The following is a 21278-nucleotide window of genomic DNA, read 5'->3' on the forward strand; positions in this document are numbered from 1 at the left end:
AAGTTTGAGAACCACTATTCTGCATTCAGATATTGCTTCACAACACACAACACAAGGCTTCGGGGTCAAACCTTGAATCAAGTTTCACTCTAGTGCTGTACTCTGATTCTGAGAAAATGTCTTCCCTTGATGCTATAATTCCCTCTTTCTTTTACTTTTCCACTTAATGCTCAGTGTTTAATCTCTTCTTATTCTCCCCAAATGTGTCTTACCCAAGAAAATTCCTCCTGTATTGTCATTTGTGTTTAAGTCAGTGTATTTAAGTTATTCTGCTTCATTGTTTTCTCGATAGCTACGCTGTCAAATGAAATTCAAAACTATACATGTGCCAGTCACCTACCCAAAATGGAAATAACATCAGAAAACTGTGTTTAGGCCTCACTGTATTGTGAGTGACGTATCCCCATTCTTAAATGTTACTATTTCTTCTTACAAAGAAAATGAAAAAAAGGAGCAAATGATTCTTAAACTGCCCTTGGTTCTGTGTTGGCACAAAGAGGAGGCCTGGCCTGCCAGTCTGCTCTAGCTATTGCAGTTAATGTATATTTTAGACTTGTATTACAAAAGGAGCAGTAGCTGCACAACTACTTCCTAAATTTAAGATAGGGGTGCACTCACCTGGTAAAATCCAGCCTGACATGCTTCAATGAATTCTCTTCTTCTTTGGGTACATGTCATACCTGTAAAAGACAAAATGTCTGTTGATGTCTCAGATGAATCAAAGGCAGATAGGTACCCACAGGCCTCAATTTCTGATCACTTGGATGGAACCACCCTGAGGGACATTTTCTTATCTGCTACTCAGATAATCTCATTAATATACTGAAGTTTGCTCCTTGTATACCATTTAATATTTTTAAAATACTTAGTTACACAAAGAAGCCTTTACTTCACAACTACTTTACCACAAGGGACTTTTGGAAAGTATTTCCAAGTTCACAACTTTTTCTCCTCTCCTATATTGTTGGCTGGTCCTTTCAGTGATGTCAGCATAATGAACATGTCCAGTGTTATTTTCTGAGCCTAGAATGCCTTTGTTGAATTTGTTTCTCTTTAAAAGAGATACTGATCTCCTTTAAAATTCCTTTTTGTGTGTTTGAATTACTACCAGCTTGTCATCTTTCAAGTAATAAGGGAGAAAAACAACAGGATCTCCATCAACATAGGCATATGGTTATAAAGTGAAAGAAAGATAGCAGCACTGTTTACAATAGCTAAGCTTTGGAAACAACCCAAATGCCCAAAAATAGATGACTGGATCAAGAAGATGTGGTCCATGGACACCATGGAATATTACTCAGCATTCAAAAAAGATAAACACATGCAATTTGCAGCAACATGGATGGCGCTGAAAGGGATCATGCTCAGTGAAATAAGCCAGAAAGAAAAGGAAAAATACCGGATGGCCTCACTCATAGCAGGAATCTAGAAAACTTAAATAAGGGACCAAGAAAAAGAATAACTATAAGAAAGAAAATATCAAAATCAACAAACAACTATGAACAAGAGACACTCTGTGGGGGGTGGGGGGCAGGGAGGGGAGGGATTGGGGTCAAAATAAGGGGATTGCAATTGTATGAGGAATATAAAAATAAAATTTATTTAAAAAAAATTAAGTGAAAGAAAGGCAGTCACACATCAGTATACTAAAATGTCCAGTCGTCAGCAACACTACATCATGTAATTAGATCTAAAATGTTCTAGAACTCTGATCAATCATTCCAACACAGAATTAGATCTTAACTGAGATCAGCAGACACTGCCCTTCCATTAGGAAGAGAGAATAAGAACACCTCGCTCAAATATGAAATCACCTAAAGTGTGAGATACATTATAAAGTGTTTATTTGTCCAAAATATTTGGAGCTCTTTAACCATAAGTCCCAACAGAGACAACACTGATGATGTTGAGGATACTGGATATTATACCTTTATGCACACAGAGAGTTATATATTAAAATACATGAATAAAATAGAGATGGGGAAAGATTGAGAGAAAAAGTTATCATGGGGGCTTGAAGTTAAAGCTCAATTCTTTCCACAGGAAAGAAGAACAAGCTACGTGTTTACTATCTTTCATGGTTAAGAAACAGAATACTACACAATGACCCAGAAGTAGAAAAGAAGCAAGGCTGGATCACTGTTGGGGACTTGGAAGGCTGTATACATTATAAAGTTGGTAAGTGTCCAGGCACAGAATTACTTACTCAGAAATATTCAGTTAATTTCTTTCAATTCAAGTTTCATTGAATATCTATTTAGTTCAGTATTTATCAGAAACTAATGATATGTTTGTGATCAGTTTAAGACGTTAGAACCTTAAATATGTCACTTTAGTAAGTACACTTTCAAGAAAGTCAGGTTGATGGAGTTCAAAGAGTACATTCAGAATAAAGTTCTAGGCTCCAATTTGAACATTTATAGCCACTCCCTCCCCAAGTCCCATTAAAATGACAGTAAGAATGGAAAGTGCCATAAGCCCACAGGGACAAAGGGACCTAGGAAAGGGAAGTCTAGCAAACAAGAGATGTAAACAAAATTGAACAAGAGTAATTGGATACCTAGAACTGACTTAGGTGAGCAGGGTAATGCTGCATTCTAACTCCGTGGCCAGCAAAGTTATCAGAATCAACCCAGGGACTGGACAACATCTACAAAGGCCCTAGAAAGCAAGGTGGACTTAGAGGGTGAGACCAAGAATAGGAGGGCTGTTGTAAATCCTGCAGGACCAGTTCCTCCCCCACTCAAGAAGATGCAAGGTTGACACAGCCAATCAGATGGTGGGGGGAAGACTGAGTTCTTTGAAGTGCTGGAAAAAACCCTCTCTGCTGCCCACCCTAGAATGAAAGCGAGTAGGGAGACGCACTGATAGGAGCAAACAGAAAAAGAAGTCTTTAGAGGAAATAAGATAAACAATACTGTGAGGAATAAAAAATATAGTAGAACCGTTGGAACATATAGATTAAAAAAATCTATGAAAGTAGAACAAAAATAAAAAGGGGAGGGAAAGGAGAGAAAGGGTATTGAAAAGGAAAGGATCAGTCTCAGTGATTCAAAATCTAAGTAGTATGAGTTTAGGAAAGAAAATTAAAAACAGCAGGATAGGGCCTCCCTGGTGGTGCAAGAGGTTAAGCACAGCACTTTGAAGCAATGCGCAGCCTCTGCAGCATGAGTTTCATCCACGGCCGGCAAGGAGCTACCCACATGGTGCAGTAGACCACTCCTGTCTCACCTGCTGCTCCCCTCAGCAGTGTATTTCAGTCAGTCTGCCTGTTCTGTTCCCCACTCTGTCTCTGGTGAATCCTCTCACCACCTGCACCTCTGGCCTGTACCCCAGCTCTTATATGCATAAATAAATGAATGCTTTTTAAAAACCAGCAGGACAGAAAGTGTCAAAGAATATACAAACTTTTTTTTAGAACTGAGGTATTTAAATCCCAAATTAAAAGCATTCTCCAAATGCTCAATAGAGTGAATGAAAAACTTATTTGCAAGAATCACATATGCATGATGTCTCAGTGGTGAGGAAATGAGAAGATCCTTAATTTTTCCAGATTAGATGTAAATAAATTAATTGTTTATATATAATAGACCCAAAATAAGGTGGTCTGGGACTTAGTAACAATTCTAGAAGATTAGAAGACAATGAGGCAAATTTGGCTTTCAAAACCCTTAAGGTAGAAATTATTTTCGCCTATTACTATTATAATTTCTATTATTTTATTATTATATTATTATTTTTACCTATTATTATAATTACTATTATTTTCACCTATTATAATCCATCATATTATCCAGGATCTCTAAAGAAACAGAATACACACACACACACACACACACATGCAGAGAAAGAGAGAAAGAGATGCAGCATACATGCATAGGCCTAGAGAGACATCAGTCTAACCAGAGTGGGGCACCATAGGGTTCCAGAATAGGTGCCTGCAAGAAAAATTGAGTAGTACTAATAGATAACCTGCCATGTTTAACTGACTTGAAAACATTTACAATACTAGCTGAAAGTTTACATGTATTTAGAGACAGATACAGAAAAATTAGGGAGTGAGAAAAATAAGGGAAAACAAGAAAGGAGTTGTAATTATGGTATACTCTGTGCCTCATTGGTGAACAGTAATAATTTGAACACAGGATATTGACTTAACCAAATATTAAAAATACGATATTAAGGGGGTGGGGAAGGAACCAAATATGTTAGAGGACTAGGGAAATGAGATGGTTATAAGAGACTGGATCCTTTCGAATCCTACAAAGTCAGTCAATGAAATCTAACACTGAAAAAATTAAGAGATAACATTATAAACATGTTATTTAGGAATATGGAAATAAAGTGCCAAAGAACTAGTTGAAAATATAGTGAAGACAATGTATAAACAAAGGGAAAGAGCTCAGGGTAGAGAATTCAGTCAGTTATCCTGGGCTGTCCAATTTCCTTAAGACACAGAATATGGTGTTTATTCAGATACTTTGTAAAGAAAATGATGGTACCTGTACTTTTTCAGTTTGTTGGGGCCACCGTATCAGAGTAGCACGGGCTGGGTGGCTTATAAACACCAGAATCTTATTTCTCATAGTTCTGAGCTGTGAAGTCAAGATTAAGTGTCTGGCAGGTTCGGCGTCTGGTGGGGACTGTTTCCTGGTTCACACACAGCTGTCTCTGCAACGACCTCAGGTAGCACAAAGAGAAAGAGACGTCGCTGAGGTTTCTTTTATAAGGTTACTAATTCCTTGTAAATTCCTAATACTTGGAATTCAAATTAGAATCATAAGCAAGCAGCACCTTTATGTCTCTACTCTTTGGCAAGTTTTCCTGCCATTGTCCTAAATTTGCTTTCAGCTACCTCCATGTGGGTGGACAAAAAAGCAGGCAAGGAAGCTGTAGGATGGTGCAGAGTCTTACCACAATGTATCATTCACAATAACCCTAGTGATTGAGGGCCTCCCTGAGCAGTTATAGCTTTAGATAAAGCAAAGAGCCTTCAACTGAAAGCCAAAAGTCTCAAGTATTCTTCAGACCAACTACACTAAAGAAAGTTAAATCTGTATCAGTGAGAAAGGCCCACACCAAGAGCATCACCCTTGATTATGAATTTATATATATGTATAAATTGTGGCTTGAACACTCTTATGTACAGAAACTTGAATATATTGATGTGCTTTTATAATTTGTAATTTTTCTGTTATAGTTAAATACGAAAGGATCAAATTCTTGGTGATTGCCTTAAAGAATGCTGTGGAGATATATGCTTGGGCTCCTAAACCATATCATAAATTCATGGCATTTAAGGTAAGCAGGCATGTCATTACCTAAAAAGCATAGTAGTAGTTGTTGTTGTTGTTGTTTAGTTTACGTTTCTATCAGCTAACAAAGTGGTCCACTACATAGACCAGTACCAATTTCCCTATCTATAATAAACCCCTTTTTAAAAGGATAGGAAGACTTGGATTAGTATTCCAAAAGTAAATACTAAGCATTAATACATGCTATAAAATTAGCCAAATTAAAATTTATGAGACAGCCTAGTAGACACAAGGCGGGGAGTTGGGTCTACCCTCCTCCATAGCAGGTCTATGACTCATCATCTCCAAGTGGCATTCAGTCTGGAATGGTCACAGGGCAAAGTATTCATTGTGACATTAGGCAGTGAGATGATAAAGCCACTCCAATACTTCTGAAGAAGACAGGCCAACAACAGCACTGAATCTCAAGGTTGAACTGAGCCTCTACACCCTGGAATCCTCAGAAACCTTTTGGGATAAAGTCTCTAAAACTTACACAGTACGCATATATCCCCAATAATACTGACTTTTCTAAAATGTCTACTGAATGTAATCACATATGGAATTGGCCTAGTTTCTCTGTCTTCTTCCAGTTGGATAGCTTTTTCTCCCCACTTTGTGACCAATATCTCCCTTTGACTGTTTACATATTCTTTCTTGCCACATATGTCAAGTAATGGTAGAAACTGTCTTGGAAACATTATGAGACCCTCTTCAGGCCTTAATCACCCCACTTCAGTTTTCTTCCCCTAGGGTAATGTTAATGTGTTCTATCTTCAGGAAGTTAGACTCCACTGTGGAAATGGGCTCCCTCCATAACCCCACTTTTATGGAAAGTTTTGGAATGCATTAGGATAGTAATAACACTAAAGGGATACCTCCTAATAGCTAAAGTGATGGTGCTTGCTCTGCCAAAATCTCTTGCCAAAAAAGCTTTTCAATCAAAATCCCATTCCCTTTCCAGTTCTGAAGTAACTGCCATTAGTTTGCTCGCCAAACACAAAATGAGTGCAAACTTCTTTGTTCAGTAGATCACACCAAGCCTGAAAATGGGAAAAAGCAAAGACTAGACCTGGATGGGAAATACTGGAGCTGATAGGGTTGAACCCTCCCATGGGACAAGACTATGAAGCTAGAACCCCCACATTATAAGAATGACGTTAGCAAAAGATGAGAAGGGTCTGTTAGGCAGCAGTTGCATAGACTTCAGGACCCAATAAAGGTAGAATGGGTTAAATAACGGCATAGCAAACAGGAACACTTGACTGCCATTTGTGATTTAGTTTCTGGATTCAAACACATTGAACCGTGATAAACTTGGCTGGGGTCAAGTTTCTAGCTAAACCCAACTGGCTAACGCAAGCCATGAGTCTTGTGATGTTCCATCCTCTCCTTCCTTCTCTGTCGCCCAAACCCAAGTCTCAGAGGTCAACGTGCACTTTAGAGAAATTGCCAATCTGATATCCATTCACTCTTTGAAAGAATATCAGAAGGAGAGCCTACTCTTGAATTCTGAGCAAGCTAAGCACAGAACTGGCCCAACTGTCCCCACCCCCAAAGGCAAGTGTCTCTGAAAGCGCTGAGACGAGACAGGTGAGAGGGTGACCGGACAGGAGTATCCAGGCACTGTATTTTAAACATATGATGACACATCAGAATTGACAACTGTGAAACAATTCCTCTGCCCTGGAGGACAGGGGGTGGAGAAAGGGGTACAAGTGGGGTGCTAGACCCTTCTTCCTAGACCCCAAATATGAATATGCCTAAAATAACATGGGAAATTTCCTAGCTTTTTGGTTAAGAAAGCCAGACATTAATTTCTACCAGGCAATGGCTAACGGACAGAATTATTAAGACTTTTGAATAACGTGGAAACTCATGGTATGATTTTTAAAGTCTTTTGCAGATCTCCAGCACAAGCCTCTGCTTGTTGATCTCACTGTAGAAGAAGGGCAAAGATTAAAGGTTATTTTTGGTTCACACACTGGTTTCCATGTAATTGATGTTGATTCAGGAAACTCTTATGATATCTACATACCATCTCATGTAAGTTCTCGGAAATAGACTGTCAATGCTCTCTCTTTTTTAAAGATTTATTTACTTATGTATACAAGAACTGGGGCATAGGCCAGAGGTGTAGGGGGGTGAGAGGATTCACCAGAGACAGAGTGGGGAGCAGAACAGGCAGACTGACTGAAATACACTGCTGAGGGGAGCAGCGGGCAAGATAAGAGAGGTCTGCTGCGCCATGTGGGTAGCTCCCTGGTGGGGGATCGAACTTGTGCTGCAGTGGCTGCAGATGGCTTCATAGGTTGCATCTTAACCCCTTGTGCCACCAGGGAGGCCCTGTCAATGCTCTCTTTATAACAACTTGCAAGTGGAAAGAAATTTGCTTTTTATACAAGTCATGCTAACTTTGACTAATTAGTAAAGTGAATGACTTTTGACCTTCACTAAATAGATAGCATGCTTTTATTAGAAGATGTAAATATAACTATTTTTATGATTGGTGAAGACCGAATAATATATAATAGCAATTATTTGTCATTTACGCAATATGTCTCTTTAAACTTTAAAGTGCATGTGTTTTTCCTTTAAGGGCATCAATGTTTGTAATATGAGTTCCCAATTTCAATTTTTGAAGGGAGGTTGATTTGTTTCTGTTTTTGTTTTTTTTTTTAAGATTCATTTTATTTGTTTATGCCTATAAGAACTGGCGTGTAGGTCAAAGGTGCAGGGGGTGAGAGGATTCACTAGATACAGAGTGGGGAGCAGAACAGCTGGATCAACTGAAATACACTGCTGAGGGAGCAGCGGGTGAGACTGGAGAGGTCCGCTGTGCCATGTGGGTTAGCTCCCGGGGCAGGGATTGAACTTACGCAGCAGAGGCTGGCAATAGCTTGATAGCACTTTGATAGCACTGAGACTTTCACCCCTGCGCCACCAGGAAGGCCCCTGGAGTTTGATTTGTTTTATATGGGAGAAGGCCAATTATCCTCTTCTTGTTATTTTTATTCATTCTTCAACATGAGGACAGTGTTGTGTTGTAGAGTCAGACAGTGGAGTTCATGCTCTGGCTCTTGCACATATTCCCTTTACAATTATGGACACATCAGACAGCCTCTTCAGCCCTCAGCTTTCTCATCTGTAAAATTAGAGGAAAAAGACTAGTCCTGTAGAATTATCATCAGCATTGAAAGAAGGAATACATCTAATGCATGGCACAGGGCCTACAAATTGTAGTACAGATATTTATAGACACATTGCCTAAAACATTACTTTCAAAGCTGCACATGGATTTGTCTAGTAGGATTGGTGCACTGGAAATTCTGTGTCCAATTTGCAATCCCAAGGTTAACATAGAGTAGAAATTACCTATCAGGAAAGTGTGAGGCCTAATCTGTTGGTTATTGGTATTTTGAGAACTTAAAGACTTTATTTGAAAGAAGCATGACAACTGAAAAAAGCTGTTTTAGTACATTACACACGTGCACTTGCACACACAGTTGGCATTCATTGTTCCATTATAGCTTGTCATACATATGTGCATGCGCACATGGGATTCAGCTCTTAGCATGACAGTCTCGTTCAGGGGATCCTAGCAATACCACATCACTTTTCCTAGAACAAGTAATCCACTTATTTCCATAGTATAATTTTATTTTTAATGAATAGTGGTAATTTTAATTTTTTTCTAAAGAAGTCATCACTGGGGAGGTTATTCTGGCATTTAGGCATGCAGAAAAATAATCTCTGCTATAGTCCCAGAGTCTATTTGGTTAGAGTTCTTCCTAGGTTATCTCCATCATATTCAGCAGGTCTGCATTCCCCTCATCTTTGGGGGGAGTAGAGTCACTTGTTCTAATGGAAAACATGATTTTCAATATCTGAGAGGCACATGCTCAAATCTCAGTTCTAGCACCAAATCCTGGTTCAGCTTGGGTCAAGTTAATTTACCCCTCAAAGATACTTGGGGAACTAGGGTGTAAAAGGACCCAGTAGGTGATGTAGAAGTTGTAATTGTTGATGATTAGAAACAGGTGAACTGGATTCTGGTTGTAGAGCTGGTATTTGACAGGTTAGCAGTTAGATTATGCAAAGCAAAACATCAGTCCCTAGAACATCAATGAAAAACAAAAGCACACACACAGAAAATGCTTTTTTGCAGTTCTTAGAATGAATAGTAAAGATATGGCTGTCTTATTTTTAAAAAAGAATAATGCCTGGCCTTTCTTTGTTTTCTAGATTCAGGGCAATATCACTCCTCATGCCATTGTCATCTTGCCTAAAACAGATGGAATGGAAATGCTTGTTTGTTATGAGGATGAGGGGGTGTATGTGAACACCTATGGCCGGATAACTAAGGATGTGGTGCTCCAATGGGGAGAAATGCCCACGTCTGTGGGTAGGTTAACCATTCCTTATCTCCTTCAGCAGTTACAGCCCCCAAATGAAACGAAAATCAAGAAATGTGAAACAACCATTTGATTCCACAAAAAAAAAAAAAAAAAAGTCTGTGAATAACACTTGTAAGACTTGCTTTGTCTGTTTATCTCAAGTCGTTTGTCATTTTTGTGGTTAAGATGTGAACAGATGCTGTGAGTTATTGCCCATCTAATGTTTTTAATGCAGTTTTGGAAATTCCTTTTGACAGCCTACATTCATTCCAATCAGATAATGGGCTGGGGCGAGAAAGCTATTGAGATCCGGTCAGTGGAAACAGGACATTTGGATGGAGTATTTATGCATAAGCGAGCTCAAAGGTTAAAGTTTCTATGTGAAAGAAATGATAAGGTAAATCCGTTTCAACATTTGCATTAGTGTTTGCATTTTAAGAGACCACCAGGTACCTGTGAAACCTTCATTTTCCTTTATACTGATTTGAATCACATCTGTGTTAAGCAATCAATATTATCTTGAAATGGCATTATTTGGTTTGATTCATGTGAACACTCAAAATATATATATTTCACATATCAAAAAAAGACAAAAAAAGCATTTAAACATTTCTTGTACACTTAGTAACTTTTGTGGCCTGTAGGCCTTATGATGACTCAACAGACACCCCAAATTCTCCTAAGCACTTAGAAGAGTTGGTCCATCATTAATCATCTCACAGTGGATCAACTTTATACTTCCACTTTTAGACTTTTCACAAAGTCGCTATCTAGACCTAACCCCTCATACTATATTCACCTTTAAATGTGAAACACTTGACATGTAGAAAAATAAACTTTCTAACAATGTCATTCATTCCTTAAGGAATGTACAATCACAAACTCAACTAGTGCCATGTCCTGTGTCATTCCAGCCATGTTTCTTCTGAAGTGTCATAGGGGGACTGTTTTCCAGTGAGATTGGCGGTGTCCATCTGGCATGATCAGTCGCCTCAGAAGGGTATCCTGCAGCAGTGCTGCTTCCTCCCCTGCCCTCCCTGTAGACTAACCCAGAGCTTTTAGTAGCTAAGCCGTACTGCACTTGTGAATTCATCCTTTTAACAATGCTGTCTCCAAAGCAGCAGACATAAGCACCTGTAGAAAGAGTGTGATGCAATGAGCCCACCCTAGTTCCCCAGAGGCCAGGCTGGTCTTACTGCAACCCTGGAGATTTGGGTCCAGACTAGATTCAGCCCTAGACAACTCCTCAGACCTGATGTGGATTGCATGGACAGTAGCTGTGGGTGGCAAGAATGGTCCCAGGGCCTAACCAGAGTAACCCAGAAAACAGATCTGACCCCTGATAAAACTCCACCCCCACCTAGTCTCTGAGGATCACAAGCATAGGAGTGATCTAAGCATGGAACCCCCGCCAACCCCTCTACTCCAGTATTGAAGACTTAACCCGACAGGCCCCTTCCAAACCATGCCCACACCCTCACGCGCTAGCTGAGACAGCAGAGTGTCTAGGTCCTGAGTTTTAGAGCCCCGGGTGGAGAGAACAGCAGCCCTTTCTTTCCCTCATTGTGGTTTTACATGGGTCTTCTGTGCATCCCCATTTTTATTCATTGACCCTAATAGTAGCTTAACTTACATATGTAGCATTAGCTGAATGATCAGCATTTCCAAATAACTTCCGAAATTATTTGGAGATGTTGTTGTTGGGAGATGTAGCATTCTTCTGAGGAAGTTGTGGAAGTGAAGTAGCAGAGACTTCATACTCGTGACAAAAGTAAATGCCTTGGACCAAAGTTTGGTGTTGGCTGACTGAAGGGCTAGGCCACAGCTCGGAATATTGTTTTCCGAAGGCTGTGGTCCATTTACATTCCACTCAAGCAGCAACCCAAATTTTGCTCACTTCTCTCAGTTTTTTAATATAATGACTGAACAGACCCAGACCTAATGGACTGTGGTTCTATTTATTAATGTGGTTATCTCATTTGGCCTAGGAGACGCCAGTGTCAGCAGAAAAACCAGGCATTAGTTCTTGAAATGCCAAAGTGAACAGGCATTGGACACCTTGCCCTATCTGACCTACAAAACCGTTTAATTTTTTTAGTCTAAAAAATGGAGAACTGAAGTTGAAGAGTCGTCAGTGGGTCCAAAATTTCCCCCTTGATTTGGGGGATTTGGAAGGAGTCTCTTCAATTCCACAGTCTGCCTTTTGTCATTAGGCGAGAGAAGGGAGCCTCTGTGGCTTTTCAGAGAGGAATAATAAAGGGCAGCAATCCTAATCAAGGGCAGAAATCCAGCAGGTTATCTTAGCACAAACTCCCTTTAAAGGTGAGCACCCCGAGGCATGTTGCAAGTCCAGATATTGCCCCTTCTCTGTCCCTAAAGCCAATACCATGACGAGTAATAATATCAGTCAGAGTCCAAAGGCAGGAGTGTTTACAGAGGATGCACTGTACCAAAGGCACTTTATAAACACCCGTCATTGAGTCTTAAGAGCTGACACATGACAGGGATAGGACATGTGAGAGAAAATGGATGGACGGTTGAAGAAAAGAAGGAGAGAATCCATGCAGTTGAACTAACTTCTTTTTAATTTCAAACAGGTATTTTTTGCATCCGTGCGATCTGGAGGAAGTAGCCAAGTGTTTTTCATGACCCTCAACAGAAATTCCATGATGAACTGGTAACAGAAGAGCACTTGGCACTTATCTTCATGGCGTTATTTCTAATTTAAAAGAACATAACTCATGTGGACCTATGCCGGTCTAGAGGCAGGATCAGAAGGCTTGGTTGAACGTACCACTTTCCCCTTTTCCTCTCCCTCTACCCGTCCCAATAAAGTCCATCTTTCAATGTTGCAGCCTGGTTGAGAAGGAGAGAAAAAGGTGGCAGGAATTTCCAGGAGATCCCCAAGAATGCTGCATTGTCTGTGGACAAAGATGGACCATGGGCCCTTCGGAGTTAGGGATAGAAACAAATATTGTGTGCTCTTATGATTAAGCTGTGTTATGGTGGATTTTGAGTTTTGGTTGTCGGTTTTTTTCCACCTTTTTTCTTTATCCCCTTACTTTGTGAGAATGGGGAGAGACTGCATACTGAGAAAATGAGTCTGTTTTTAATTCTGTCTGCCTGCTAGCTTTAAGTATATGATGTGTTGTAAAATTTCCAATCTCCAATGGTGAGAGACAGCACAATAAATGTACCTTATCTCCTTACACTGAAGGCCATAACTGCATAGTGGGGTAATTTTAGAACTCTTTTGCCTTTACCAACCCAAATGGTTGCTTTTTGATAGCAACTGGCTAATGAATTTTTAAAAGAGAAGAAAATACTAGTTTTCCCCTCTTTTGGGAAATAGATTTTAAATGGCTAAACTACTAGCCTTAGACTAATAAAATCAACTACCATTTTTGTGAGTCTGACAGGCCCTATTTTTATATGGCTCTGTACAGAATGGTGTGTGTTGAATGGGATAGTAGTGCCATTGAGTTGAGTTCGCTCTAGTGATTGAGGGAATCGATAACACAACTTTCCCTCAGTTATTATGCAACAGATCAGGGCAAAAGTTGGAATGACTGATGGGGTCAGACAGAAAGAGCTTCTGGAAAACAAACTAAAAATTATATATATATATATATTTATTTATTTATATATATATATATAAATGTGTGTGTATACACACACACACACAAAATTTTTTTTAAGGCACAAAGCCTCCCAGCTAAGAGGTCACTCAGTTGGGACTTCATTAGGACTGAGCCTTTGTTGAGTTCTTTCTGGCAATTGGGGAGTGGATGACATCCAGACTCTGGTCATACCCAGCTTTCTCCTGAGGGTGCCACTTTCTCAAGATGAAAACTGTGACTGAATTAATAATAATAATAAATGTTTCTGAGCTGCCTGTGTTCTCTCTGGGTTGGTGAGAGAAGGGATTAGACTACTTAACCTGCCTAAGACATGGCAGGTATCGTTGGTTCAGGTTTTATAGAACTTGAAAGCGAGGCTTTGGCCAAAATTCTGAGACCCTGATCATTTTACCTTTCTCCAAATTACCCAACATACGTAAACAACATTTGTGCAGAGATATGTATGTATTTAGTTCAGATTGACTGGTGTCCCTATAAACTCTTACTCAGATGATTTGAACTTTTACGTGACTGTCTGGGATTTTTTTTTCCAAAGCTACAAGCATGGCCGCCTGTGGTATCGAGGTGTTGCAAAACAATATCTGTGTTGCGCTTCCTGTTTTAACCTACCTCGTTTTGTTTGTTTTTGTTTCACTGTGCATCACAGCAGTGTTATCTCCAGGAGACATATAGAGAGCTCAACTGGCAATCTCAGATGTAGTTAATATTTTTAAAACAAAACAGTAGTTGGCCAAATTGTTGTTCTTGAGAAATTGAAAAAAAAATTCAACAAAAACAAATGTGGTTTGTTTCTAGAAAGAACGAATACTGTAAACAGATTTTTAAACAGATTTTGATCATACTGATTTTGCCTCAATATAAGAGCAGCTGATGTACTATTAATGAGAACGAAACACACTTTAGGAAAATGAAACTATTTCAATCTGGTGGTTGGGAAGGGGGCTTAGGGGAGGGCAAATATTCTGGCCTTTGAATTCGATGATTATGCCCCTCCCATGAAGGTGGTTGTCATTTGCATTTACTGTACGCAGGTAACACACAGGAATGGATTTGAGGATTTTCCTCAGGCGATCACCAAGATGTCCTCGTTATGGTCCCGTTAGCTCTCAAAACCAATGAAATCCTCCCGTTCTCATTTTTACTGCTGCGGTTCTGCTGCTGAACAATACTATTTTCACAAATTCCATATAGCAAATTCAGCAATAACTCTTGGATTGAATTTAGCAACTACTGTAATTGGATGCTGACATGGACGAAATGTCTCCATGTGGGTTTCATCCCCAAATGCGATTGCCACCAGCTCTTTATATTGCTGCTGTGGTATTTTAAACCAGAAGCTTCTTTAAATTATGTTGCAAATTGATCTTTGTTTTTATGTTTTGTTTTGTTTTAATTTCTAAGTGATAAGTTTGAAACACACAGCTTTAAATGATTTTTTTATTGTGGGATTTTGGGTACCGTTAAGAAATAAAAGGGAATCATTGTGTTTAAACATAAGGTAGTTTGTGAATGTATTTTTTAAAATCTAGATTCATTGAAACAAAATCATAAAACAATATTAATGCAGTCTTGTTTACAGTATGTACAGTGACATAACATAGAACATGAGCTTCTCTGGTGCCAACAACAATAAAACACAGACGTTATTAAACATCAAGCCATGCCTTTTATATTTTTGTACAAATATTTTACACAAAGGGTCAAGGCAAATCCAAATTTGAAAGGGACTCTGACAAATCTGTACTCGTTAAAAGATAGCTAAAGAATTCTTTGAAGCTTTTATCTTCAAAAATACATTTTCTTCCATCAGGACAGGCTCGGCCGCTGACATAGTGAGGCCTAGGTCCTGCGGAATATTCAGGATGCCATCCTAGTGGCTCCTGATTTGGTTTCCTGTCCTCCCATTTCCTCTCTCCTCTCCTCCCCCATATCCTTCTTTTCCTTCTGTCCCCTTTTTTTTGGGGGGGGGGGCAGGTAGGGAGGAGTGCTTTTCATCCATCTAAATAAAAATTTCTTTAGTTTTGGAATAAGTTTTTGAAATTAGTTTCAGTCTTTAGTTTTTGTTCTTTCTCTAGGGTATTTTGTCTCTAGAATTGGCTCATTTTAATTTTCTATAAAGAGAAACTGAGCCCTCCCCCCAAAATAAGTGTCAGCAGATCTTTTGCAATCCTTGATGCTCTTAATCAATAATCATGCAGTAAAATCTACTGAGCCTGCCCACACCATCATCTTGGTCTCGTTCTGAGGTGCCAGTGAGGGACATAGGTGCCAGCATTCTTGCCTCCAGTAGGTGGTAGAAACTCTACCTTAAGATCCCTTCAAATCCCTCCCCAGGCCTTTATATTTTGACCAGTCATCGCACCAGTGTGAGTGGACATAGTGTGCACTAAGTTCCACATAAAGGCCAGCGCTCTGTTCAGATAGATCTCACAATTCTACTTGAAGACTCTTAAACAACACGTCAAGAAGACCGAGAGCTATTTATTTATTCAACATTGTAGAATAAGGTACAGGCAAAATCCTACAGGCCACTCGGACAGGGACTCCATTTTTCTAACACTTTGATATTGCTTTCTAAGATACACTCCTTACATACTTTGCCTCAAATATGCACTTCTTAAAAGCATCTTAATTCCTAATTGTCAAGACCTACTAACAGTTTTCTGTCTGCTCTGTGGCTCATTGGTAACTGGTGTCTCTAGTGCCTCCCATGCTGTAGATTAGATGTGAAATTCAGGCCGGAGCCATTTTGGTTTTGACCATTACCAGACAAGGAAGCGGCTGAAGTCTGACCTCCCATTCCATGAAGTTCAAAAGAAATGTTTTGCCCACTTTTGTGCGTACCGGTTCCTGTCGCTGTATTCTTGAAATGTGGAAGAGCTCTTTGTGTGAACAGTGTGTGCTGTCTTTGAAAGTCTGTGTGAACTGGCATCACTTGTACTTTGTGCTGATTGCTTTAACATCAAAGATGTGCTGCATTTTTTTTATGCCAGAAACGTTTACTGATCAAACGTTTTTAACCTACTGGAGGAAAGTAGGAGAATATGCGCCACATGCTAATGACAATTCCGAATGACACCAACATGCTCCAGATTGTCCAGAATCCCCTCTGATGCTCTGTTCTGACCATGACAACAGTTTCTATGAATCATGAGTTATCTTTAGATCATTCCTCAAAAATTCAGATCTAACCAAATCAAAGCCTTCGAGTTGTCTACATTGTTCCAAGTTGTTAGAAATGATTCCATAGGTACTAAGCTCTCGTTTTCCCATACAGTCATTGCCACACTGTGGAACATATTTTATCTTTCTCAAAATAGGGAATAAATAAGCAAAAAATGAAATAAAATCAAAGCATAAAATAGTCAAAAAAAAAAATCAAGTAAAGCATAACAAATGAACAAACCCAAAACTTGCCTCCCCTAAGACTTCATAGTTACAACTTAAATCCAAAGTCTTAATTTGGTTTCATCTACCTGACAGTATTTCTCATAAATGCCACCATATATTGGTTGTAATCAGTACAGCATCAAGAATCCGACAGTGTGCTGTCTTTTCACGGATCTCCAGTGAGTGTAAACTGATCTCTGAAGGTCCAGCAAAAAAATCTTTTGAGATTTGCAAGTGCAAAACTGCCCATTTGCACATCTACCAAACACCTCCTCTGTTTTTTGATTTCCATACTGTATTGTTATTCCAGGAATGTTTCCACAACTAGAATATTCAAAAAAAAAAACTTTTCTAACCAAAATGAGACCATTACTCTCTGCTTTAAACTTTATTCCTCTAGTCCTGCCATTCCAGGAAGTTTAAGAATGCACCAATATTGAAACTTTGTTGAAACAAAAATCTCTGAACAAGTTTTAAGATAGTTTAAATCCAAATCAGAATCTTGCACTCTGAGTCCATGACGGTAAACATTTGGATGAAGGCTAAAAAAGACAATTAAAGATAGAAATGTTCTGAAGTTTCTAGATTTTTGGCTTTGTGTAGACACCTCCATATAACTGAACACCTTGCATGATAGTTTGGTTTTGAGGGTTGGTTTTGATCAGCACCAAGATGCATCACATAATCGAGACTGAGCAAATACTGGTGGAAAGGTGAGTTTTCATTGCCAGCAATGGATCATTATTTGTACATAGGAAATGTCCCAGTGGCCCTTTCCTTTTATCTCTTTCCCTGAGGTTAGTTTAAGAAATAGTAACACTGTGCTATGGTTTATTTTAAAACCTTAGACATTACAGTGAATCAGAATTTCAAATGTTAGGTGACAGCCAGAAAAAAATCTGCAGCCAAAAAAAAGATGACAGCTTGGATGAATTTTAAAATTGGATATTGTGAAGCTATTTTTGCACATTTTAGCTGTCTTATTTACAATGTTAACATAACTGTGGAGATGCCAAGTTTGCAATACTGGAAGAGAAAACTATCATTTTTGCATTGCCTACAATTGTTTACATTAAATCCCAATTTTCTAAAGTGTTTTAAATTGTCGAAAATGTGCTGTTACTTGATATAATCTCACCTGTATCAAAATAGAAAAGAAGAAAATCTTCTTGGCCTATGTTCCAGTCTGAATCTTTTGTCTACCTTCAAGTATTTTTTCCTGCATAAAAAGCCTTCAGTTGTCAACATTTGTTCCAAGCTGTTAGAAATGATCCTATAGGTTCTAAGCCCTGGCTTTCCCATACAGTCACTGCTAAACTGTGGAACATATTTTATCTCTGTCAAAATATGAAGAATAAAGCCTTTATAGTAAAGGATGACTTCTTGTTCCTCATTGCCACTTCCAGACTATTATCTCCCTCTTCTCAAACATCCAGTGTTTTGAAATTCTTGGTAGAGGCCCAGAGTCTGCAGTTACCTTAGCTCACTCTCCATCTTTGCTTTAGTATTTTAGCTCTTGGCTCACTGCCTGTTTCCAACAGCACCTTTTCTTAATCCGTGGTGATTTTGATACCTACAAAAACCCTGGTCTTGTACAGTGAAACTTACTATTATCAATTCCTACACGACCTCCTTAATGGAGAGCCAGCAGTTCTTCCCATTTGCTCTAGGTAGAACCTATCCAACAACACCAAATAAAGGCCATTGCCTCATACTCCTCTCCCTTGCCTCACCAATATTTCCAATTCTATCGAAAGATTTTACTACATTTGTGCTGCTATCTCTTGTCCTATAAATACCCACCTTTGCCCCACTACCTCTTCTAATAACTTCTCTGTTCCCCTTCAGGGGCAAATGTATATATATATCACCTCCAATTCCTCTCCTCTCTTTTGGTTTCTTGAGCCAACTCAAAGCAGTAACTCCGCTAAGGACACCAGTGACCTCCACCCTGTCAAATGCAGTGATGAGGCCTCTGACTTCATGAAACTTTATTAGACTATAATTTCTGATATAATAACACCTTCCTTTTTAAAATATTTTCTCAGTTTTAGGAGATAGCTTTCATGTTCTTCTATCGCCTCTCTGGTACTTCCTCACTGAATTCCTGGAATGTTCCCCAGTAGACATCTATCAAGGTGATCTTTTCTGGCCTTGGTGCTTCAAACACCACACACACACACACACACACACACACACAAACAAATGTATACACTGACAACACCCACATATTTATCTCCAGTCCTAACCTCTTTTCTGAAAGCCAGAATTCATGCCTATCTTCCCATTCAACATCATTTGGATGTGTAATCAAACAACATGTCCAAAACTAATTTGCAACCACCTAATTTGCACACACCTACCATCTATCACATTATAGTCTTCCCTATGTCAGTAAATGGTAATTGTACTCCAGACCAGAAAATCTTGCAGTTTACCGTTAATTTTTCACTCTCACATACCACATCAAATCCATTTTTTTCATTCTTTTTTACCCTTAGATTATATTCCCAATCCAGTCTGAGCCCTTGTTTCTTCTTGCCTGCAAAGACACTTAATAAATTATATACCAGGTTATTCTACTTTGCTCAAGTACTTAATGACTACCCATTGCAGAATGTCCATGTCCTTACAATAGCTTTTAAGGCCCTAGTGAGTGTGACCTACCTTTGCCCCATCCCCAAACACCATTACCACTTCTCTGAGCCCATCTTCTGTTCCTTAGTTTACTTTGCTCAGTCACACTGTCCTCCCTGCTCTACCCAAACAGCCTGTCTGCCCCTGTCTCAGGAGAGTCTCTGCCCTTACTGCTTCCTCTCTGGAAATCTCTTCCCCCCAGATATCTGCATGTCTTGCTCCTCCATTAAAGTATCTGCACAAATACTCTTTTACTACCAGACACCTTTATAAAATACCCTCCAATCCCCCATTCATCTTCTGTCATACTGACTTTCTGAGCACTAGTATCTTTGTTCACTGGCAAATCTCCACTATGTTTGAAAACTAACTGGCAAATAATAGTCACTCATAAGTACTTAGTGGATTAATTAATGAAAATACTAACAGTTTAAGAATTAAATAAATATACATAGTACTACATGTTATGTTATTTTCATTTCAGTATCAAAACAAAGACTGTGTCCAATGTCTGTGTCATGAAATCATAGACTCGCTTTAGTGTAGAAAAAGAAAACCCCATGGTTTTTTTCCTTTAAGGCTATTGTGGATGGAAAACACCTGGCTATGACCCTGCCTGTACATTCTTGTTCCATTAATCAAAGTAACAGGCCAAGTCCAGGAGGAGAGGCTGTCATGAAGAACGCTGAGAAAAACAGCATTTCAAAACTCTTAAACAAATAATGATCCATTTTAAATGACTGGTATTGCAAATAACTACAGAGTTTTTAGAAGTAGGGTGCAGGATTTTCTTCCTGGTTTACATATTTGAAATTGACAAGAGCAAAAACAACTTTTTCTAAAACAAGAAATTGACAGTAGTAAAAGCATGCTCATGCTAAATGCAAATTTAAGAAACCTAAATAACATCTGGGGCTTACCATTCTTCTGAGTGACAACAGTTCTGAGGCCTCCCCAGGCAGCCTCCAACATCTGTATATATACAGTCCACTGGGTATTGTTGCATGAAGTTTTATTGTAGGATATTGACTCATGCCTTCTGATGACTTTATTGTTCCATTCAGTCTTGTAAAGGGCATAACTTGTAGTTTCAATTTGTTTAATCATGTATTTTCCTGCTCCTTTAATAAAAGAAGTATTTTAAAAAATAAAAGAAGAAAATGAAATGATGTAATATGAAGTAATATAACAGTGAAAGAAATTTTTTGTTCCTGTTAATTCTGTGTCTTTTCATAAATCTGTTGAGATGAAGGATAATGTGTCATTCATGCTGAATAGACAGGGTCAAGGACTTTAAGGTCCTTTCCAGGACCAAAGTCATTTGGTGATTCCATGGTGCTTAGCTGTAGATTCCTGAGGTCCTTTGCAAAATATACAGAACTCTAGTTCCAGTTAGAAAATGGGAACTAGATGCTAAGAAATGCCCAAGGTATCACAGTAATTGCAAACAATATATATATTATATATATCACAAGTTTCTATGGTAAGATACAATAAATGATTTCAAAATGAATTCTCAATAATTTATGTGAAGTATTTTAGAATGTTGGTTTTCATTAAAATTGAATATCACCAGCTTGAATACATGTTCTTATATTTTCATAAGCAAAAGGTCCATGTTGTATGACAATAAATAATTGATAGAGGGTCACCTCCCTCCAAAAATACAATGGTTTCAAAAAACAAAAAATATCTTGATTTTCAAAGTTCAGATTTAATTTACCAAATGAAGTCATGAAAACATGGATTAGCAGCATCATAGTCTGATCAAATTTTTCAGCCCTGCACCCCATGATCCATGATTGCAGACTATCTTGTATTATTAAACTCACTTTGTAAAAGAGATGACTGTTGAACAACAGAGGACTGCAGAGCTGGATGACATCACTGCAGCAGAAAGAAACACTGTAGCCTTCAAG

General features: G+C 38.8%; 1 protein-coding gene across 9 annotated transcripts in view; it reads left to right on the forward strand.

Annotated features, from left to right (window-relative positions):
- The window catches only part of TNIK (TRAF2 and NCK interacting kinase), a gene marked incomplete at both ends in the record, with an annotated part of 390832 nt that extends 378460 nt beyond the window's left edge, over positions 1 to 12372 (forward strand). For 8 of the 9 annotated variants that reach the window (XM_084231409.1, XM_084231410.1, XM_084231414.1 and 5 more), the window contains 6 exons: positions 2044 to 2178; positions 5201 to 5301; positions 7191 to 7340; positions 9540 to 9699; positions 9949 to 10088; positions 12289 to 12372. In XM_084231409.1, coding sequence (XP_084087535.1) covers positions 2044 to 2178; positions 5201 to 5301; positions 7191 to 7340; positions 9540 to 9699; positions 9949 to 10088; positions 12289 to 12372 — 770 coding nt within the window. Of the gene's footprint in view, positions 1 to 2043; positions 2179 to 5200; positions 5302 to 7190; positions 7341 to 9539; positions 9700 to 9948; positions 10346 to 12288 lie in introns of those variants that run through there. The other variant, XM_084231411.1, reaches the window with a different exon arrangement.
- Positions 12373 to 21278: the final 8906 nt, after the last annotated feature.

Source organism: Talpa europaea (genome assembly GCF_964194135.1).
Source record: "Talpa europaea genome assembly, chromosome: 4".
In the NCBI taxonomy this organism is placed as follows: Eukaryota; Metazoa; Chordata; class Mammalia; order Eulipotyphla; family Talpidae; genus Talpa; species Talpa europaea.